General features: G+C 46.8%; 1 protein-coding gene across 2 annotated transcripts; it reads right to left on the reverse strand.

The window, feature by feature from the left end:
• Positions 1–6,832: 6,832 nt before the first annotated feature.
• LOC116953260 (beta-1,3-galactosyltransferase 4-like) lies at positions 6,833–23,421 on the reverse strand. Of its 2 annotated transcripts, XM_032973315.2 has the most exons (6): positions 22,976–23,421; positions 22,548–22,709; positions 17,663–18,212; positions 16,590–16,779; positions 15,052–15,251; positions 6,833–14,032 (listed from the first exon to the last, which is right to left on the reverse strand). In XM_032973315.2, the coding sequence occupies exons 3-6, from the start codon at positions 18,152–18,154 to the stop codon at positions 13,682–13,684; spliced, it is 1,233 nt and encodes a 410-aa protein (XP_032829206.2). In that variant the 5' UTR covers positions 18,155–18,212; positions 22,548–22,709; positions 22,976–23,421; the 3' UTR covers positions 6,833–13,681. The 2 variants fall into 2 exon arrangements, with proteins under 2 accessions (XP_032829206.2, XP_032829207.2); XM_032973316.2 differs by lacking the exon at positions 22,548–22,709 and having other exon boundaries at positions 22,976–23,419.
• Between the last annotated feature and the right edge of the window lie 518 nt (positions 23,422–23,939).

Consider the following 23,939-nt stretch of genomic DNA (forward strand, 5'->3'; position numbering starts at 1 on the left):
GCCCTAACACGAGCACGTGGCGCCATAGAAACATCACCAAAGGCAGTCCAAGGCCTCGCCACGGTGCTATTGAGTGTGCGTGTTTGTTACACACTTTCATTGCACTTGCCGTGTTGTCTGTTGTTAGTCGTTTACAAGTCTTTGACGCTTAACATCCTGCGATCTACGAAGGAGCTGCAAGTTTCTACAAAGACGCCTCGCGCGACAAATCGAGATTTCATTCAACAGACCCGCCCATCCTGGGCCTATTCGCGGTTTTTTAAACTTTATTTTTAATCATTTATAGTCCTACATTTTCCGTGGTGAAAAGAATGTTCAGTTTTAGAGTGCAAAGGAAAGTGCATTGAAAAACTAGCTTTTTAAAATATATACTTGCACAAGTAAAGAATATTAAAGTCGTATTTTCACTGCCTATACTTTGTAATAACAACTGTAATTTGTGTCAGTGTATTTTAAACCACAACAGCAGCATGACAGAGTGGTCAAGATTCTACGTTCACGTTAGTATGAATACAGTGTAGCACGTGCTTACGATAAATAACTTGGTACCTCAGTCGACTTTACCTGTTAACATTAAAATAATTATTCTTGGTTCTTTCGGTAAAGTCACGTAGAAGGGAAACAATAAAATAATAAAAATATATATAAAGTCACGTAGAGGGGAAACAATAAAAAAATTATTTTGATTTAAAGCTTTCGTGACTGCAGTAATTCATATTCTTAGTTTTTTCGGTAAAGTCACGTTGAAGAGAAACAACAAAATAATAAAATATATATAAAACAATAAAAAATTCTCACGACGTTTCGACCATAACTCAAACGGTCGTCTTCAGGTGTAAAGACCACCTCTGCGGTACAAAATTCTACTCACCTGGTATCGACAATCAAGGGTATTTCCCTGTCCCCAGACGACCTGCTTGTCAGTTTTGATGTAGTTTCCTTATTCACCAAGGTTCCTGTACCTGACACCATTGCAATCATTGAAGACTTGGTTCATCAAGGACTAAACACTGAGGCACCCCCCCTGGTGAGACACTGTTTAACCAATACATACTTCACTTGGAATGGAACTTTCTACAAACAATCTGAGGGCACCCCAATGGGCTCCCCCCTTTCTCCAGTTATAGCTAACATTTTCATGGAGAAATTTGAGACTGACGCCATCCAGACTGCCACTCTGCGCCCAACCTTATGGAAGAGGTACGTGGATGACACTTTTGTCATCTGGCCACATGGCCGGCCTGCTCTAGACCAATTCTTCGACCACATCAATTCCATACACCCAGCCATCAGATTTACCATGGAAGTCGAAATAGATGGCAAGATACCTTCTTTGGATGTCTTAATTAAAAAAGAGACCTGATGGTTCAATGAGCCACTCTGTCTACAGGAAAGCTACCCATACGGATGCTTATCTGAAACCAGATTCCCACCACCATCCATCACAGAAGAATTCTCTCATCAAGACTCTGTATCATAGAGCCCAATGCATATCCGACCAGGAACACATAAGCAGTGAACTCAAGCACGTACACCAAGCTCTTATGGCTAATGGTTACTCCGACTATACAATCCGCAAAGCTATCACTCAAACCATGAAGAAGAACCCTCTTGAGGAGCCTTTCAAAACCATCACTTTACCCTACATTGCTGGGATCACAAAAAAGATCTCCAAAATCTTGAATAAACACAAGATCCAGGTCCGTTTCAACACATTACATAAAATCTGTGATCTGGTTCCGTCTGTAAAAGATGTGATTCCGGACATACAATACCCTGGTGTCTACAAACTAAGTTGCCTCTGTGGTAGTAGTTACATTGGAGAAACCAAACGCCATGTCTCGGACCGCATTCGTGAACACAAAGCAGACCTTAAACACGGTAGGACCAACACCTCGGCCATGGCAGATCATTGTTCTAATTCAGTGGGCTCACATGCCATTGCCTTTTCCAAGACGGAGGTTCTTTGTAAGCCATCTGGCTTCCATGAGAGATTCGTTCATGAGGCTATCCACATATACAAGTGTAGTGGGTTCGAATTAGGTGCACACACAACTACTTGGGAGGCAACGCTGATTTATTAGAACGGTAAGTAATATAACACTGCACATAAGGTGGTGACCACCGACCTACTCTAGCTAACACATACTTCTCAAATACTCTAGCGTTAATCCAGCCAGGTGGGCTACTGCCAGGTCCGCTGACTGGAGGCTTGACTCCTCTTGGCGTCTTCACGATGCATCTTCGTTCTTGATACGGACAGCCTCGAACCTCGTGAGGAGGCTGCTTATATGGGCCTCGGCGTGCCCGGGCCCTACCCCGGCCACGCCTCCCTTCGGGAACCCTCTTGAAGCCCCCCTGCTGTCCACGTGCCCTCCGAGGTGCCCCCTAGGCCCCCAGCCCCCACTGGGGTCCAGTCACGTGTCCAGCCGGGGTCACAGAGAGGGCCACGGCCTCACACCACCCTCGTGGCCTCCCGGAGCCCAGAACCGGCCCTGACGTCATTCCCGCCTCCAGCCGGAATGACGTCATGCATGTGTGTAGACCCGCGTGGTCATGACGCTCCCCCGCATAGTGACGTCACGCTTGTGCGTGTGTACACAGTAGTGATTCTACAATCACTACACAAGCACAGAGACAATTTCAACCGAGAAGATGGATTCTATCTTAGCAATCATTGGAAAGATATGATAAACCATTTCAGGTCTTAATTGATTGTTCACGCTTACAGTGGCTTTCAGACAGCATACATTATAAAAAATTTCGTCTCCCCCCTCCTCTTTTCAGAATATAGATGGACTAGTCCTGGGTAAACTGCCAAATCGTTGCGCGTGGCGCTAACGTTTTTTTTATAAATAAATAAATGCGCCGTTTAAAAATTAAAAATTAATTTATACGAACCAACACACCTGAAGACGACCGTTTGAGTTATGGTCGAAACGTCGTGAGAATTTTTTATTGTTTTATATATATTTTATTATTTTGTTGTTTCTCTTCAATGTGACTTTACCGAAAAAACTAAGATTATATATTTTATTATTTCCCTTCACCGTGACTTTACCAAAAGAACCAAGAAAATGAATCCCTGCAGTCATGAAAGCTTTAAATAAAAATTAAATTATTTTTTTATTTAAAGCTTTCGTGACTGCAGTAATTCATATTCTTAGCTCTTTCGGTAAAGTCACGTTGAAGGGAAACAATAAAATAATAAAACATATAAAACAATAAAAATTCTCACGACGTTTCGACCATAACACAAACGGTCGTCATCAGGTGTGTCGGTTTGCATAAATTTATTTATTTTTAAACGGTGTATTTATAAAAAAAACGTTAGCGCCACGCGCAGCAATTTGACAGTTTATTTAGAAGGACGAGTCCATCTATGTTCTGAAAAGAGGAGGGGGGAGACGGAAAATTAATGTATGCTGTTTGAAAGCCACTGTAAGCGTGAACAATCAAGACCTGAAATGCTTTATCAAATCCTTCCAATGATTGCTAAGCCAGAATCCATCTTCTCGGTTGAAATTGTCTCTATGCTTGTATATGTGGATAGCCTCATGAACGAATCTCTCATGGTAGCCAGATGGCTTACAAAGAACCTCTGTCTTGGAAAAGTCAATGTCATGTGAGCCTACAGAATTATAACAATGATCTGCCACGGCCGAGGTGTTGGTCCTACCGTGTTTAAGGTCTGCTTTGTGTTCACGAATGCGGTCCGAGACATGAACTCAAGCACGCACACCAAGTTCTTAAGGCTAATGGTTACTCCGACTATACAATCCGCAAAGCTATCACTCAAACCATGAAGAAGGACCCTCTTGAGGAGCCTTTCAAAACCATCACTTTACCCTACATTGCGGGGATCACAAAAAAGATCTCCAAAATCTTGAATAAACACAAGATCCAGGTCCGTTTCAACACATTGCATAAAATCCGTGATCTGGTTCCGTCTGTAAAAGATGTGATTCCGGACATACAATACCCTGGTGTCTACAAACTAAGTTGCCTCTGTGGTAGTAGTTACATTGGAGAAACCAAATGCCATGTCTCGGACCGCATTCATGAACACAAAGCAGACCTTAAACACGGTAGGACCAACACCTCGGCCGTGGCAGATCATTGTTATAATTCAGTAGGCTCACATGACATTGACTTTTCCAAGACAGAGGTTCTTTGTAAGCCATCTGGCTACCATGAGAGATTCGTTCATGAGGCTATCCACATATACAAGCACAAAGACAATTTCAACCGAGAAGATGGATTCTGGCTTAGCAATCATTGGAAGGATTTGATAAACCATTTCAGGTCTTAATTGATTGTTCACGCTTACGGTGGCTTTCAGACAGCATACATTAATTTTTCGTCTCCCCCCTCTTTTCAGAACATAGATGGACTAGTCCTTCTAAATAAACTGCCAAATCGCTGCGCGTGGCGCTGACGTTTTTTAATAAATAAATACACCGTTTAAAAATAAATAGATAAATGCAAACCGACACACCTGATGACGACCGATTGTGTTATGGTCGAAACGTGAGAATTTTTATTGTTTTATATATTTATTGTTTCCCTTCAACGTGACTTTACCGAAAGAGCTAAGAATATTAAAATAATTGTTTTATTCATCTCCTTAAGTTGTTTATCTTTCCTATACTCTGCACTCCTGTCGTGTTTTTTTTTGTGTTGCCAAAGTTTTTACCCGCCCTTACATCTGTGATACAGAGCTTGATCGGAGTCCAGTAAAAATAAACATTCTGTTAACCCACAAGTCCACCTCACACAGGAGGCCCGAGTTTGTGTTTGTTCAGGAGGAGGGGGCGATGTTTTTGTTACTGCTCCGTGTGTCATCACAATTGATTAATTAGCAGATGATATTTAGCTACGGGAGTAAACACAAACGGGGAGAACACACAACACAACATTGAACGGCGCCCCGAGTCAATGTCTAAACAGGCCCAGAGTTGTGTTTGGCCTAACAAGTCCTGTAGAAGGTGGCAGTACTTGCACCTTAGCCCGTCACACCAAGAGGTTTTTGTGAACAAATTGGACTTGTGATGATGATGAGGTCGCCGGTTTTAAGTCCATCTCCCACATTAATCAGCGACTCACACAGCCACTCACCCACTTAGTCACTCAAGATCCGCAACTCTCACACTCTCACTGAGTCTCCCTTTCACAATCTCACACACACTATCACACTCTCAAACTGTCACACTCTCACACACTATCACACTCTCAAACTCTCACTCACTGTGTCTCCCTTTCACAATCACTCTCAAACTCACTCTCCCACACACTCACTATCACACTCTCAAACTCTCACACACTTAAACTCTCACACTGAGTCTCCCTTTCACACTCACTCTCAACACACTCTCACACACTCTCAAACTCTCACACACTATCACACTCTCAAACTCTCACATTCACTGAGTCTCCTTTTCACACTATCACACGCTCACACTGTCTCACACTCACTGTCTCACACACGAAGGGGTGGGTGGCCAGCACCACGCCCGGCCGCCTTTGTCTCCCGAGTGGCGATGTTTCCACACCGCACCAGGTACAAATTTGAGGTTAAGTCAACCTAGGGGAGGGCCAGGACGGCTTCAGATTATCGTCACTGGTGTTAGTGGCCGTGAGTGGGAATCGAACATGGGTCGACGGGTTCGTCATGCAGTGCGCTAACCACTACACTAACGCTTCCCACCCACACATGTAAACACACACAGGTACACATTTAGATGAACGCACAGGTTAACACAACAATCGTCATTCGCCACTAAGTGGCGGTGACGTCAACACGGCGCTTGTGCCAGGCTATGTGCGCGCTAAGGCCACGTGAAGTGTCGTACGGTCGCTGGCCATGGGTCGACTGAGATGAGTGGCCGATGCACCACCTGTGCCCCCTACTGTGCCAACTTGCTGTGCTTTAGCCACCCGGCGTTCCGCTCGTTGTTGTGAGCGTCGCTCCTCCCCCCTCCATTGCTGGAGGGCGACTGCCTCCAACTGCCCAGTAGCCTCAAGGTGCACCTAGCCTGGCACTAACTCAGCAGCGTCCTTCACGAGCCTCCTCCACAGAGGCCGATCTTGACACTGCTGGTACCAGTCATCGGCAAGTCCACTCAGCTCCATGTCCTCCTGTACCACATCACTCCATCTCTTCTCTAGCCCGTGCCGCGCCCGTTTAGCCCCCTCGATCTGGCTAAATAAAAGCTGTTTCGGCATGCGGTGGCTGGGCATGCGGACTACATGACCCAGCCATCGCAGCCTTGCCTGCCGGAGGAGCTCACCGATAGGACTTTGTCCAGATATTTCAAGTATTTGTGTGCCCGCACAATCCAGCCAGATTAAACCCAGGAAAGATCGTAGGCAGGCCAGCCTAAATGTTTCTCACCGGCAAAGATGTTCCATTAGGGGGTCCAACTTTTACAAGCATAACACACCCACAGGTGAACACAGGTTAACACACCTACAGGTGAACACACATATACAAGGAAAAACAGATGAACATATATGCATAGAGGTGACCACACAAGCAGGTGAACACACACAAAGTTACCCACAGGATGACTTCAGCCAGCACCTGGGACAGGTCATAGAAGGAAACGGACTCCTCAGCCTTGCCTGCATCCTTCCACTGATGTTCATCTTTGGTGGGGATATGAGCCGGTGATGGGGAGGCGAGCTCACACTAATCTTTGGTGCTGAATTCTCAAACCGAGAATCTCAACACTGCCAGCTAAGTGCTTTGACACAGCCTGAGTCACGGGCCACTGCAAAGACAGCGCTTACTAAGTCCTTTGACACATTACTTAAACACAAGGCAAAACAATAAGGTTTAATTTCATTTATTTTTAACAAACTGCATTCGTAGTGGGTAGCACACAATGATCACTTAAAGTGTTCACATCATAAACAATACTTATTGTTAAATAACCTAAACACTGTACGAGTAAAAACATGCAGATTATATCATGCATGAGGATGAAGCTGCAATGAGTCTGACTTCAGAAAGTTATCACGGAATAAATGTCGACACAAAAAATACTAAATTTACCGGTATCGTGACGTTATCATTTATCAGGTATTTTAGTGGCACCCAAAAGTCAGTGACATTTCAGCTGTTGATGATGAGACTGGAAGGTGCCTAAAGGACACCTGTTGTGCAAAACAAACCAGGCCAAGTGGCACTGCGGATGAGCAAGTGGCTCGCAATCACAAGGTTGCGAGTTCACATCTTGTTTGGGGGTCGGGGGGATTCACTCAGCCCATCATCCTTCCGGGTTTGATAAAATAAAACACCACTTTGCGTAGTCAACAGTGGGTATCCTATGAATAGAACCCCCCCCCCCCTGCCATGTGGAATTTTCACTGCTGGCTCAGGGCTCTAAGCAGATGAGCACTGGCTCAAGGCTCATTTGAGCAGAACATCACTTTTACTTTTTTATACTACAAAGGAAGACCTAAGAGTGGACAACAGCTCAGGCGTTGACTAAGCGGCATTAGAGATGTAAGAGATGGAAGTGATGGAAATGGTAGTGGGTTTAACTGCACTGGCGGACATAATTATGGAGAAGGGTGAGATTATGGCTTCCTTGTGACGCAGTTAACACATCCTTCAATCATCATCACCCTCCTCCATCCTACACACGTGCCCCACCCATTACAACCTCCTCTCTTCCTGCTGATGTCTACAAAGTACTCCAGTCACATTATTTTTTAATATTCAAAGTCGATTACCCAATCGTGCCACGAAATGCCTACCTCATCTGCTTTCATCTGCATTCACATGCCAGTAACGTAATTTCTTGTTTCAGACGAGATACTGCTTTAATCCTACCACAAGCCTAAACAGATTAACTATATCCAACTCTAATACTCGTCCTGCCCAAGCTTTTTTTCCATCACTACAATCCTGGGCAGAGGTCTAACAATCACGATGAGTGGTTAACCCCAACTGTAACCACGACTAGCCAGATCCTCGCCTATACACAATAGCCACAACACCAGAAAACATCACAATACCATCGTTAGGTTGAGCTCGCATCGCTCCAACAAACTCGATTGACGTGGACACATCCACAGTGAGTTTAAAGAAAATGGCTCAGACAATGGCTCTCCTGTGTCAAGTCCAATCACGCGGCTTGAACATGAAACTCCAAATACTGCTGACTCTGTTGTAGCCGACATGGGAATCGTACCCGTGGGACCCCCAGATAACGGATCTCAAATCGCACAAAGGGTGCCGATTCGGTGCGATTATAACTTGAGTATTTGTCCACCGAGAGAGGCCAACATCCGTGGATTGATAACCCAATGTCCTGGCTTCTTGCACGTAACAGTAACAATATGTTCAGGCGCTGAACGCCAACGTCAAGATCCGCTAGCCACAAGATGGCTTCAGGGGTGAATGTAGTTTTACTGTTCCTTCAATGATGGAATGCAGACTGCAGTAGTTTGGGTCGCATGGCCACAATCAAACTGTCGCTCATAATGTATTTAATTTCACATATATGTTGATGATCTGATGTGGTTGACGGTTACACCAGTGTCAAGGAATGTCAAAGCCAGAAGGTGTTCACGTTTGGGTCTCAAGTGAGGTGTTTATTTTGGATGTTCGCATTAGTCCACTGTCAACATTCTTCCAGATCTGGGTGAAATTCGAGGATGGTGAAAGAGCGATTCCAGGATGGGGATCGGGACTTGGATCCGGTGGCAAGGAGCATTTCTGAGCTCTTAGCTGATGGGAGAGGTTGTCATTGGCAAGAAAATGTGTGAACTCCCTCGCAAGTCTCTGCAGAATGTTCACCAGAACAGAGAGCCAGGAATTTGCTGTCACTTTGAGTGTTCCGGTTAATTGTCCATTCGGCAGTTTGTGTGCGAGATTCTGGATCAGATTGCAGTGCAGTGCCAATAAAAGGGCGGCAGCTCGTAGCACATCAGCTGAGATGACCCGGGCCGTTCCAAGTTTCTGTTGGCGGACGATTCTTGATTTGGTCTTTTCACTGATCTGTGACATGAAGGCCAGGCTTATATCGATAACACCTCGATATCTTGGAGTGGGGTCATAGCGCACTGAGCCACCGCAGAAGGACACTGCGAGGGTGGCATTTTCTGTTGTGACTGTTCACGTGAAAAGCGCATCCGGTGGCTTTGAAGGGATTTTGTCAGAGACTCCAGCTACGTAAATATGCCTCCAATAACGTTAAGAGTAGTGGCAATTTCGATTTGAAGCTTTCGTGACTGCAGGGATTCATCTTCTTGGTTCTTTCGGTAAAGTCACGTAGAATGGAAATAAAATATTTTATTTCCATTCTACGTGACTTTACCGAAATAACCAAGAAGTATTGGCAATGTTCTCGAGGTTTGTGCCCTGGACAGGCAAGGGCTAAGTCTTCTGCATCTATGAACTTGTTAGTTGATGCGCATGGCAGGTCACTTATATTTGTTAAACGCTCGTACCGAGACCTTGAGGGAGGCCATTGATCACGATTCTCTTGCAGCGGCTATGTTCACCAATGAGGTGCACACCCTAAGTGTACGGTTGTTGTACAGTAGAGCGGCATACGATGACCTTGACCAACTTCAGCGGCAAGCCGTGACGCCAAACAGCGTCACAGGCAGCACAGAGGCCAATCATTGCCGCGCCGGTTTTAAATGAGGGTGAAAGGTGGCGATTTGTTCATAGCAGCCGCTACAGCCAGTTCGAAAATCCGGCTTCATCTAGAGGAAAGTTGGCAGTCGACAATGGGGCAAAGTATGGCAAGCGTGGCTCGTTCCTTCAGCTTGTAGGTGGAGGACAAGAGGGATTTGTTGGGTCTGTAGCTGGAGGGTGAGTCTTGCGGCTTTCTGGGTTTCAGGATGGCGATGACTTTGGCTTGCTTCGTTGCGATGGGACAGCAGATGCACAACTCAAATCACGACTTAAAAGGTCCCGTCCCAGGGTCTCCCACTCGAGTGGTTGTTCAATGAGAGACACCAAAACCCAGGGCTTTAATCGAGTACCTTAACACTGATTATTTTAAAATACATTAATTTGTGTTTTTTTTAAAGATAATTATTTCATATTTCACCCATGCGAATTACTGAACTGTTCAAAACAAAATCAACTGCATGTACGACAATCGAAAGAGAGGGCAATAGTGAAGACAAAATGACGAGGATAAATCCAAGGTACATCAGACACAGTCATAAAATCCTCCCCATTATTCTCATATAAAAATGTTAAACTACGCATTTGGACAAATTATAATACCATGGCACAATTCTGTACAAATTTACCAAGGCAGAAAACCTCACAAATCTTCTGCTTGTAAGCTCACAACTGTGTAGATGTATGGCTTCGGTCTCGCTCACTAACCCCAGCAACCTGTATAGTGCATTGTAAACATGGATATACGCAGATGAATAAAATCCCTTCACTAAAAGTTAACATTTTAAATCAATGTCGTCGTCGTCTTCTTGCACACGTTATTTTTTGCTGGAGTTCAAATCCCTACCAGGAGCCGACTCTCATCATCATCCCTCCGGGATCCGTGTGATAACAAAGAACACCTCTGAGGGAATTTAACAGAGGTGCTATTTCTCCTTCCATGGAAACAGTGGAATTTCCACTAATTAGACCATCGTAAGCTAAAAGCATCGCCTGCCTAATGCTCTTGAAAGTACTGGGGACTTTTTTACATTGACTAACAATCAACCCCTATGACTGACACGGTGTGGGGGAGGCCTTTATTCAGGAGTGGATTCATAAATCCGCATACATCAGCTCACACCTACTGTAAATTACGTGACTTGTGTGTGGCCACCCCCACTCTGAATCCCTCTCCCACCCCCGTTAAAACAAATGCTGCTACGTGCAGCTCACTCATGCTTCCTCCATCCTTATCTCCCCCTCCTTTCCCTGCCCTCTCATCATCATTCTCTCATCCCAGATATCTTGACCAGGTCATTCCTTCTCCCCCCTCCACCGCTTCCTAATTGGCGCTCCTTATTTCTTCCTGCTGCTCATCTTGAACCGTGCCCCCTTCAACGCTCTTCCCTTTCAGGTTCTCTTTCACAAGAGATTATGTCCTCGACTCTACCAACCTTCTATGGTGTGCCACGGGTACACGGTTTTATAATATTTTGATATGACTACACGTCCTTTCACACTCTCACTACAATATTTATCCAGCGCCGTCTTCACCTGCGCACGAGTGGTTCACACTGTTTTAAAGACAAGTAAATGTTCACAACTGAAGTAAGTAAAAAATATATATAATGGCATGTGATGGATTTTTTTGTGTAGTCACTGGTGACCGGGCTGAGACCATCAACTCGCCACACTTGAGAACGTGGCTGAAACACGGGTGGCTGAAACCTAGAATCAGTAAACGTGATCTCGGTGGCCCTGGATCAGTGTAATAGACACCCATTCTAACTGCATTCACTAGATACATATATTGCACGTGGAAATAGCAACGCTAATATTTGGGTAAAATGGAAAATGTCAAAAACATATTTTTGGCACCTTCAATTTTTTGTTGTTATAAAACACCCCCATTGTTAAATATCGTTATTGTACTATAAACTCACCATTTAAAATGTTCGTATGACTTAAAAAAATATAGACATAATCAGTTGATGGTATGCCAGGGTACTAGACTCAAATCAGAAAGTTATGAGTTCAAATCCCCATTGAAAGCCAACTCTCTCCATCATCATCATCATATACTCCAGGTTCAATAAAATGAGTACCACTTTGTGGTAAGTCACCAGTAGTGATGATCCTCATCATAGGAATGTGGTATTTTAACTTTTGATTTGGGGCGCCCAACAGAAATGAGCATTACTATTCCACTGCTGATTTTGATACTGTTGACTTCTCACGCAAACTTTAAAATAGCGCAAACGCACAAAGACACCCGACAATTTGTAAAACAATTAAAACGTAAAAAAAACTATTGAACAATAATACGTGGAAACAAAAAATATGGCTTCTGTTATACTCACTTAAATAAATACAGTGATGTGTCGAACATGAGTCTTTTTCATTTTCAGTTGCACTTTTGTTTCTGAAACTCTTATATTGATAGATTTCAGTATCACAACTGCAAACGAGTAAATTCAAGACACCTTAAAGATGTCGGACATCATAAATATAATACTCATTCAGTGGCTTTTCACTTGGGCATATTATGTCAACCAATTAGGACTGTAATTTAGGTTTTAAAATAACATGTCCACCTCTCTTGACAAGGGAGAATTGCTCATCCAACAGCAAGGGCTGTCCGATGAACTCTGAACCGAATATTCCCATCAATGCTAGGATGGTGATGGTGCATTCATTTCCAAGTACGTAGCTTACTTCACAAGCCGTGCCTTCTGCATTATCATCATCTTTAAAATAACGCCCCAATAAGCACGAATCGGGAGTGTCAAACCCACTACCACTTTAAAGAGACGGGTGACTGTTCCCATGAAAATGTGCGCATAATAAAACTTGATTTTTATTATCACTATTATTATTAAAGTTTAAATATCAATGTGCCTAGTTTGTGGAACTACCCAGTGAGCGCCTGACTGAGTCTCACCAATGTGTTTTTTTAAGAGAGTCCCACAATGAGATGTTTGACCAATTCCTGGGCAAGGAAGCCTTGGTGGTACCTCTATCACAAGGCATTGTTCAACACAGGCGATTTCATTCCATGTGCTTTTCGAGCTCGATTAGATCAATTCCAATCGTTTAACAAAAAACAAATCTACGTGGGTCAATATTTGAAAATAGAATACCCAATGAAAAAGATTATTCGTGGTACCCGATGCATAATCCAGCCAGAAAGTTCATGATGACCTTGCATTGTCTCCAACATGGGCATTATGAGTCCTCAAGGCCACCCGGCAGCCTATTTGTGGACTGTAGTTTTAAGTGTACAGCGAATTAAAAGACTCAACTCCAACCACAGAAAACGCTTATGTTGTAGATACACCTCGGTAGTGTCCTAAGCTGTCTGGCATCAGTGTGAAACTGCGGCTTGTGCAACTACTGGTACTTGAAGGGAGCTCCATTGAGCCCTTCTAAAACAGTATATCTAGATGGTACTTGGCCTATTCTTCCTCACTGGTCAGACATCTTGGAAGATGTGGGAAAACCCACACTTTACCCCGCCACACGCAAACTGACGATCAACCGCGGTGATGCCCATTTACACTGCTGCGTGGACAGAGGCAGTGGGTTTGGATTTCAGAAACTTTGCACTGTTGTTACAACTATCGTGCCAGAGGATCGGATGAAATTGAACCGGCAAACTCTGGATCGCAAGTCCCAGTTTGATAACCATTACACCACAGCGGCACCCTTAACAAGTAAACAACACTTTAAAATCACAGCTGTTGACATATATAAAAATATATATTTGATTGACACCCCCCGATGAAGTCACTGGATCAGTCCTGCGGGTTTTAATTTCGTCAGTAAAGTTTCACACTTGTGTCAGACTGCCTGCCCAGTGTCACCGACACAGCCATTATGCACCCCTCTAAGCCACCCTTGTCACCGACACGGCCATTTATGAACCCCGCTAAAGCACTCTTGCCTGCTCTGAATCACCGACACGGACGTGTTGAACCCTTCCGAACCCCACGCCCATCCACCTCCACACAAATCGTCAGCCCGGAAGGGGGTCGGGACGGATGGCACTCAGGCGAATCCGCTCGCCGACGCGGTGATGTTCGACTGCCGCCCCACGAGCGAGGCCCAGGCGCCGGCGATCATCCCGAGGGCGCGGCACACGGCGAAGCCGGCGAGTCGCTCGACGTGCGAGCAGGGCGGGCCCCGCAGCACGCTCCACGCTCGCCGCTGGTCGGCAGGCTCCATGCGGTGCGACGAGAAGATGCGGCCGTAGCAGCAGCGGTTGAAGGGCAGGCGCAGTGAGCCCGAGAAGAGCGCCGTGTGCGATGGGCGCAGGCCGGCGCGCCGGGCGCACTCGCCCACGAACACGTCTTCCAGCGGCAGCAGCGGCGCCGGTAGCAGCAGGGCAGTGGATAGAACCTTGCGGGAGCAGGGAGCGCGGAGGAGCGGATGTACGGGCAGAGAGAGAGAGAGAACGGTTAAAAAGCACAGGTAAACACGGAGATGGAGCTGTACTGTGGCTGAGAGTAAGCATAAAAGCGGGCGTTCGCGCACGGCACTACGGGTCCCTGGGACCGGAGTTCGATTCCCAGCCACAAATACCAGTTGTAGTAAGCGGTCTTTGAACGTGTCTTGAGCCTCCTCTGGGTAGTCTAAGACTTAAACGAGTTCCTGGTGTGGTACGTGAATATCAGCGCCTGGGAGGTAGTCAGGCATGGTGCTGGCAACACCGACCCGCTGGTGTTTCATGTTGGCCTTAATAGGCGCTCGCAACCGGGTCGTCTCGGAGGCGCGTATAACTGCAAGAGCGGTTAATAGGAGGTGTATATATATATAGACGTGTTTATCAATAACAATAAAACACAATAAACTGAACTTAATCATGATCAGCAACATACCAAAGTGGCAAAAAAAATGTGTATTTAATCAGTGTATGTTACCTGCCATGGCATATTGATCGGGAATATGCAATGGACACTAATAATTTAATGGAACAAAAGCTGAAAATTGCGCAAAAAGACAAGAGGTAGAAGTACACTGGGAACAATCCTTGGAGCCAGTCAAATTAATTCATGGAGACATCACAGTGAAAAGTAAGTGGGCTTGGGCCATGAAATCAATGGTGAGATGGAAAGTGGACCACATTGATCAGAGAACAATATCTGTCCTTTACAATGCTAAGTGACTGGGCTTGGGCAGGCCACGTTGCTCGCAGGGATCATGGCTTGTGGTGAAAACTCACGACAGAGTGGCAGCCATAGGAGGAAACATTCCCGAATATACGCCCACTACAGAGATGGAGTGATGAGATCGGCTTATGTGCAGATGGATTGTGGCACTGCACAACCACGAGGAATGGCACCGGCTAGGGGAGGCCTTCATCCATCAATGGATAGGTCACGGCTATATGACGATGCCGCATGTGAGGGTTTGCGCACCTTGCGCGCCGCGCTGCCGGAGAGGACGTAGGCGGTGCCGCTGCAGTAGGGGGCGTAGTGGTCGCCCGGAAAGCGCTCGTCGCTCACAAACGCCTTGCTCGCCGGGTCCCGGTTCGGCTTCACCCGCGAGTGCACACGGCCCAGGTACAGGTCGTGACCTCCTTCGCCGCCGCCAACACCGCCACCTTTGCCTCCGCCAACTGGCGTTCCAACAGTGACCATCCAACACAAGCGTGTGTACACAACCACAAGATCCACGGGTGAGAGGGCTCCAGGCGACAGGCTAGGAAGAGGGTGGAAATTGGACAAGGGCCCCCCCCCCAATTCATTCTTTGCACCAGGACCAATGCCAACCAAGCTACACCACTGATCATAATGTTACGTCAGCCGATGCTGCTGCTGTTCCAGCTGCCGCTAATGATGTACTCCCTAAAAATAATTTTACCAGGTAAGGCCCACTGAGCGATATAGCTCATTTTCAGAAGCGACCTGGCCACAAATTATAGCTCAACGAAGTGGCTAATCACGTGGAAATTTATAGCAGCCAAATACTCTTAAACGCACATTGATTCTAAATGCGGAGGGAAAAACCGGATGATGATGATGATGCTGCTGCTGTTGCGGACACTGGCGCGGTGGCACGACACAGCGGTAGCGCGCTTGCTCCTTGCCGCAGAGGTTCCAAGGCCGAGCACATTGGCCGCCCTGGTCAATACTGTGGGCGTATTCACCGAAAGCTAACAGTGCCATCTGCTTCACAGTGGCCGCTAATGGAGTCCGTGACCTTATCTGAAAAAAAGACGCAGGCCACGTGTGCCCGTGTCCTTGTCCACATTTCCCAAATTTTTACAAATTTAGCTGCAAATGACTGAAGTTGGAACCACGTAGCAACATCGCTCCCAACTAGCAAGCTATACTCGTCTGTGAAACACATCACCGTCGTAGTAACCTTGTGCTTTTAGGCAAGAATAACAAATGTGCTCGATAATAATTGACATTACAATACGCGCCTGTAGGGTGCAAATTTCTCAGTCATGCAAGAGGTCACACAATTGGCCCCTATGGTCCTTTGCTGACGATTCGTGATGAATGATTGGTTGTACACGTACAGCCCTTGTGTCATCCGCTGCTGGATGAGGCCCTGCTCATGCCCCCTGGGTCGTGGCAGTTATTTCCCCATATTTGACCCTAATTTCGCCACTATTTCTGCTTAGACTCCATTCAAATATTTTCGCAGAACAGTACAACCCTTCGTGTTAAACAATGACGGCAGCCCGAGAAAATGACACTGCAGAACCGCATCTGTAGACTCCCTCAATGCACGATGCATCCATACCAGATGGTGCACGAGAAGTTCAACAGACATACATACATTGGTGACCAAGCTAAGATCATCAACTTACTACGCTTCAGAACCCGGTTCAATCATGTGTGGCTACCTGTATTCGAACCCAGCATCTCTGCGGTGCCAGCTCAGCGCTTGCGCTGACCCCCCCGAGAGTGACCCCGGCAAGGCTCAACTCTGCAAAGTTGCTTACCGTAGTCCTCGTCAGCTGGCGACGCCGGTCCGTGAGCGTCGTGCAGGTGTTCCACCAGGGAGTGCGGATTCACAAAGACGTCGTCGTCCGCTTTGAGGAGGAAGCGCACCCCGGGGCAGCGCGACACGAACCACTGCAGCGTCGCCATCGTCTTCAGCGTCAGGTTGCGGTACGTGTCGAGGAATTCCGCCTGCGCGGGGGGCGACGGTTCTGCGTCAGCCGACGCGTGACGAATGAACACCGCTCGCCGCCGTGCCACTGGGTAAAGTGTTCGCGGTTGTGCTGTGCGGCTCTCCCATGCGTTTCATTAGGCAAGAGCTGAGGTTTGTTCAGGCCCGATGACGCCGTTTGTCATCTCCATCGAATCGTCGTATGAATATTATCAAAATGCAGCTTGCTTTTCGAAATGTCTCCGGATTGCTAGAAAACCAAATCACTTGGGATATTTGCAAACTTGACATCTTTATTTGATTTGCTCTGTCCAGCGGTGGAGGGTTATAGACACTAATTATGAATAATAATACTGATCATGAAAGCATGCATATAAAATTAGGGTAAGGCATGAGCATGTTTCTAAATACGGAGTGAAAAACCGGGGGACCCGGAAAAAAATCCACGTGACCTCAGGGAGAATATGCAAACTCCAAATATACAGGCGTCAGGGTCGGGATCGAACCCACAACCACCCCAATTTAAGAAACAATTTTCGAAATTCTGCGGCCAGGAAGTAGAAATTAACCGTCGACCACTGGATTGCAAGTCCAGTGTGCGAACCATTATACGGCAGCATCCCTCAATCGTACGACAACACTTTAAAGTCACAGTTGTGCACTATTGACATAATGCATTGATGAATATTACAACAATATGGGACTGGCACCAAGGTGAGGTCACTGAAGCAGTTCTGTGGTGACATTTCAGTAAGAAAGCTTTGAACTTGTGCCAGACAACCACGGAAAATATCCAAACAGAATTGATGACTTCTGGATTTCAAGTCTAGTCTGCTAACCAAAACCTTCACCGGAATCACGGAAGAGAGAGAGAGAGAGGTTAGAGGGGTGGGTGGGACGAGCCTGCACAATGTCGCGCCGTTCCACCGACTCGTTCTGCACGCTGGCCCTCGTCCGGTCGCTGCGCGTCACTCCCAGCACAAACACGACGCGCACGTCCAGCGCCCGGCCACCGCCACCGCCGGGCGAGGCCACCGCCACCTTCCGCACGCCACCCCACGTCTCCCTGATGGCCTCGCGCCGCGACCGGTGTTCCGGCGCGCTCGCCACGCAGATCAGGAGGAAGGGCTCCGCTCCGGGGCGGCACAACTCGCCGGGGGAGCTGAGGAACCGCGCTCGCCCCTGCGGGGAAACGCCGCCAGCCGAGCGGTCCGGGCGGCAGTCGGGCGCCTGCCACGGCAGCTGCATGAGCAGCAGGCGCTCCTCCATGCGGTCGCCGTACGATAGCAGCAGCACCAGTGCCACAGTGACGGCGGAGAGCGCCGCCAGTGACCAGAAGCACAGGCGTGCCAGGAAGGCGCGGGACAGCGCGCGGCATGGAGTGGCTGGCCACATGCTGCTGCTGCTGCTCTTGTTACATACGTCTGTGCTGTCATGGGCTCCAGTCTCTTCTCTATGAAGGGAGAATAGCACAACAACAACAACAACAATCGTCATTTGCCACTAAGTGGCGGTGACGTCATCGCGGCGCTTGTGCCAGGCTATGTACACTTTAAGGCCACGTGAAATGTCAAATGATCGCTGGCAGGAGGTCACGGGACAGACCCCAGGTGCCGTGGATTGACTCATGCACCATCTGTGTCCCTTACCGACAAGCATGCATGTGGAAACGAACACGAAGACTAACGATCCCCCGATGGTGCAAGTGCTGTTCGTGAGCACCTATTAAAGCTGACATGGGACACGAGGGGGTGGTGGGTAGAGCCAGATTGGCAGGCCCCATGCATGGGCAGGTTGACTGTGCTATGATGACGGGACGCTGTGGCAGAATCCACGTGCTCCACCCCCTGTCTTTGTATTGGCTGCCAAAAAACTGGGGAATCAAAGCACTCAAAATATAATGCAAACCTTTCAATCGAGAGCCTGGGTTGACAATACTCTGAGAGCCATGATCTACACATAAAAAATATATGGGAGGGATGTAATCAGAACAGACATATACCAGATAAATGTGAGATATGGATTCCAATGCAATCCAATCTTTATTTCACCAAGAAATTGAAACCCATTCAGACCAGGAAGTGAACAAGGCCTTGTTTACAAGGGTGACCTGGATTTTATCAGAGATCACTAAACTTGTAGCAAATAAGATGATAACAGAAAACGGTTCACAGCGACAATATCATAACGACAGAAAAAAATGCAACATTATATGAATTGGCATAATTAGATCAGAACCATATATTAAAGAACACAAAATAAAGTAAAAATTAACAGCAATTGCATCTGTGTTCCCTGAATGAGTCAGAATCAAAGATATTCCAAACGCCAATGAGAATGCAGTGCACCTGGAGAAACCCCACACGGCAGAGGGGGCAACCCTCTATGCCATGCAGATGGAACAGTTAAGAGTTCATATTTGCTGCACGCCTTCACCCTGGCAAGACAGGGTGTGGTCATTCCTAGACGCCCATGGGGAGCTTCACAACATTTGTGAGATCCACCAACCCACGGCTCCACGGGGCTGGAATAGCCACCACAGCCTGGCAACGCGAGGATCGGAGCAACGCAGGGATCGGAGCAACACAGGGATCGGAGCAACGCAGGGATCGGAGCAACGCAGAGATCAAAGCAACTCAAGTATTCTAGATTTGATGCTTTCGTGACTGCAAGGATCCATACTCTTTGGTTCTATTCGGTAAAGTCATGTAGGTAAAAAATAAAATAACAAAAATCACGACGTTTCGGCCACAACACAAGTGGCCTTCATCAGGTGAAGGGACCGTGCTGTCATGAGGACAGCACGGTCCCTTCACCTGAAGGCCGCTTGTGTTGTGGCAGAAACGTCGTGATTTTTGTTATTTTATTTTTTACCTACGTGACTTTACCGAATAGAACCAAAGATTATAACTCAAGTATTGTCCAACATGTTTGTTTACCCGTAGCATCCTGAGTTGCAAGGTTGGAAGCTATGTGAGACAGTTAATGAGAGAGGCACGTTCAGAAGATATTAAGGAAATGTATTGAGAGAACTGTCAAGGAAAGATATGAAAGATGTGAATTCAGACGAGAGATTTAAAGAAAATGATAGAGAAGGCAGAGATAATAAATACTGTAATATAGAGTTGAGAGCCTGAAGCTTGCAAAAAAATGTTATAATTTAGCCGGCCTGACGGCAGCTAAATGTAAATTCCGATGTTTTACTGCGTTTACATTTCAGAAGACATACAGATTAAGTCCTGAATACCAACATCACAACGCGTGAAAGAAAAAATCACCCGGGCCTTCTGTATACTGTATTGTGTATATTGTGCAAAAACCATTAGCTTGGCTAATGTCCACAATAACCATGTCTATAAATGGTGAGAACTCCCATCAAAACGGATCGAGTGCAGTCGTGAAAAACAAGTTCATGGTTTTGATTTAAAGCTTTCGTGACTGCAGGGATTCATATTCTTGGTTCTTTCGGTAAAGTCACGTAGAAGGGAAACAATAAAGTAATAAAAGTATACAATACAATTTTATACTTTTATTATTTTATTGTTTCCCTTCTACTTTTATTATTTTATTGTTTCCCTTCTACGTGACTTTACCGAAAGAACCAAGAATGTAAGTTCATGGTTGTCTGGCCGATAGATTCTATTCCGGCTCACCTCTTATTATGGATAATATTGGTCACGAATGCCTTCCTACGTGCTAAACCGACACGTTCTCCCCGTGGTGGCGTGGATTTTTTCCTCCACATTTAATAACATCACGCGTTTAGACTATTTAGATGATTTTGCTGCTGTAGATGTCCTAAACGATCGGCCACTTTGCTGAGCTATTAATTGCGGTAGCCAAGTCGCTTTAAAAAAATAAGTTAATATCTCAGTGGGGTAAATATATACGCGTTTAGACTATTTAGATTATTTTGCTGCTGTAGATGTCCTAAACGATGGGCCACTTTTCTTGAGCCATCATTTGTTGTTAGCAGCTCGCTTTTGATAAATTAAGAGCTCAGTGGGCTAAACATCACGCTTTTGAAAGAAATAAGTTAATATCTCAGTGGGGTAAATATCACGCGTTTAGACTATTAAGATGATTTTGCTGCTGTAGATGTCCTAAACGATGGGCCACTTTTCTTGAGCCATCATTTGTTGTTAGCAGCTCGCTTTTGATAAGTTAAGAGCTCAGTGCGCTAAACAACACGCTTTTGAAAAAATAAGTTAATAGCTCAGTGGGCTTTGGGGGATGGTTTAGTGATGTACTTGTTTGTGTTTATATATATTTTATTATTTTGTTGTTTCCCTTCAACGTGACTTTACCGAAAGAGCTAAGAATATGAATTACTGCAGTCACGAAAGCTTTAAATCAAAATTTGGGTGATTTGTTTACCGTTCTTATACTTTAAACTCATTTCGTGTCTTTGTATTGTCTGTTGTTGTAACGTTCCTACCCCGGGCCCAATTGGATATACTGTATGTAAAAAAAAGAGCTTTATAGCTCATCGGATTTCTCCTGCAGTCTAAATAAATATTCTGATTCTGGGGAGACCGAACAATCGCTTTCGAGCTCCCTCTAGCGGAGGCCACTTTCTGCCAGCAGTGAAGGAAGCAGGCAATTGCAGGGCTGCGCCTGCATACATGCAATGTGCACACGCCGACATTGAACACACACGTACAGTACGTACAGTACATTGTTGGACTGTACTTAACGTTATACGTACTGTATATGTATGCGTTGCAATAAGAAATGGTTATAGACGTAATAAATGTATGCTGTCGATACTACATTCGAATAACTTAGCCGTTCATTCGGCTGTGGATTGACCATGGATGATGATGACGATGATTAACGTTCAGTATGCAGATGCTGTGCACATACTGAGCAGATAGTGGTTTATTAGTATACTAGCTGTACTATCCGGCTTCGCCCGGGACTTGGATCCACAACGCGCGGCCGCCTTTGTCTCCCCAGTGGCGATGTTCACACACCACAGCAGTTACTCGTTTGCGGCTGACTCGACCTAGGGGAGGCCCAGGACCGGTTCAAATAATCGTCACAGGTGGTGGCCGTGAGTGGGAATCGAACTAGGGTCGCCGGGTTCGTAGCGCAGCGCGCTAACCACTACACTACAATGCGTTACGCTTCCACACACACACAGACAGACACACACACACAGACACATACACAGCGCGCTAACCAATACACTACAATGCGTTACGCTTCCACACACACAGACACACACACAGGCAGACACACAGACACATACACAACGCGCTAACCACTACACTACAATGCGTTACGCTTCCACACACAGACAGACACACACGTACACAACGCGCTAACCACTACACTACAACGCGTTACGCTTCCATACACACATAGACACACACACAGACACACACACAGACAGACAGACACACACATACACAACGCGCTAACCACTACACTACAATGCGTTACGCTTCCACACACACATAGACACACACACACATAGACACACACAGGCAGACACACACAGACACATACACAACGCGCTAACCACTACACTACAACGCGTTACGCTTCCACATGCGCGGGTCACGTGACAGATTAGACTATACATTATTGAGCTCCCCCCCCCCCAAAAAAAAAACACAAATGTGTATTTTTATATTTTTTGCATGGTGTACAGTCTGGAAAGTACCCACATGCAAAATTTCAAGCTTGTTGCATGTCGGTAAGTACGGCTAAACATTTTGAACAGACGCACACAATCACAACTTTGCCTTTTATATATGTAGATAATTGTTTAGTTCGATACCTCGCTCACGCCCAAACGTCAGCGGCGATGATCTGAAACCGGTCCTGAGCCTCGGCCCTAGAGCAAGGGTCGTGTCTGTATCGAGCAGCAGCAGCACTTGGGGAGACAAAGGCGGCCGGGTGTCGCCGTTCAGGCCTTCGTCAACCTGCCCCCAACAACAGCCTGTCCAAGACGTTACGTTGCGACCTTTGGTCTACACTCGGGTATTAACACACATTATTACAGCGCAATGTACGCACACTCACGTGCTTAACATGTTAATAATACACGAACGGACGTTGCGAGGGTCTTTATCTTTAGCGTGTACGCAGTGCGTCTTCTTCACACGGTGCGGTTTAACGCGTGACCACAGTCTATGTGAGGAGGTTTTTGTTTTTAAATCAGATTTTTTTTTTTAATAAATTGTCAACAGCGACCGTGGCTCTCACCGGGATCTTGTTGTGTCGCCCTCACGTTTAAAAATCAAAGGCGGGGGTGGTGATGATGATGGTGGTGGTGGTCCCGTTATGTCGCCGGGGCCGAGGAGAGAGAGGCTCCCCGAGTTTCTCGCTTCTCGTTCTTGACCCGCAGCCCAAAAAATAAAAATAAAAAATCTTCACAATTCCCAGTGGCTTGGCAGGAAGGGTGCTGGTGGGGGGGGGGGTGCCGTAATGACGCGAGGTGACGAGCAGCGCGTTACCGGCGCGCCCCGATCAAACGCGCACTTGTCAAACATTTAGATTCACAATCCCGAGCGGTTGTGACGGCGGCTTTGTTTCAGGGTGGTGGTGGGGGCGCCGTAATGACGCGAGGTGACGAGCAGCGCGTTACCGGCGCGCCCCGATCAAACGCGCACTTGTCAAACATTTAGATTCACAATCCCGAGCGGTTGTGACGGCGGCTTTGTTCAGGGTGGTGGGGGGGGGCGCCGTAATGACGCGAGGTGACGAGCAGCGCGTTACCGTCGCGCTCCTACCAAACGCGCACTTCAAAAATCTTCACAATCCCGAGTGGTTGTGACGGCGGCTTTGTTTCAGGGTGGTGGGGGGGGCGCCGTAATGACGCGAAGTGACGAGCAGCGAGTTACCGTTGCGCCTCGATCAAACGCGCACTTCAAAAAAATCTTCACAATCCCGAGTGGTTGTGACGGCGGCTTTGTTTCAGGGTGGTGGTGGGGGGGCAGCCGTAATTACTCGAGGTGACGAGCAGCGAGTTACCGTTGCGCCTCGATCAAACGCGCACTGGACCCCGCCTGTCCAGAGGGGTGATGTGGGTGGCACCGCCACTTAACGTTGCCACTGCTGAATGTGGTGGGATTCAAGCTACGGGAGCAGGCCGATGGTGATTGCTGAGCACGGGAGGAGGTTGTCGATTAGGTTCCAAGCCACGCGCCCAGCCGGCGGGACGGCCGCA

Source organism: Petromyzon marinus, chromosome 50, assembly GCF_048934315.1.
Source record: "Petromyzon marinus isolate PM22_M1 ecotype Great Lakes invasive population chromosome 50, UKy_Petmar_22M1.pri1.0, whole genome shotgun sequence".
Taxonomy (NCBI): Eukaryota; Metazoa; Chordata; class Hyperoartia; order Petromyzontiformes; family Petromyzontidae; genus Petromyzon; species Petromyzon marinus.

What these genes read in the sequence shown, in the direction of transcription:
- LOC116953260 (XM_032973315.2), bottom strand. Translation starts at nt 18,154, where the DNA reads ATGTGGCCAGCCACTCCATGCCGCGCGCTGTCCCGCGCCTTCCTGGCA. An exon ending in AACGGCGCGACATTGTGCAG is followed by an intron (nt 16,780 to 17,662) that starts GCTCGTCCCACC and finishes CCCCCCGCGCAG; the next exon opens with GCGGAATTCCTCGACACGTA. An exon ending in GCCAGCTGACGAGGACTACG is followed by an intron (nt 15,252 to 16,589) that starts GTAAGCAACTTT and finishes TTGGAACGCCAG; the next exon opens with TTGGCGGAGGCAAAGGTGGC.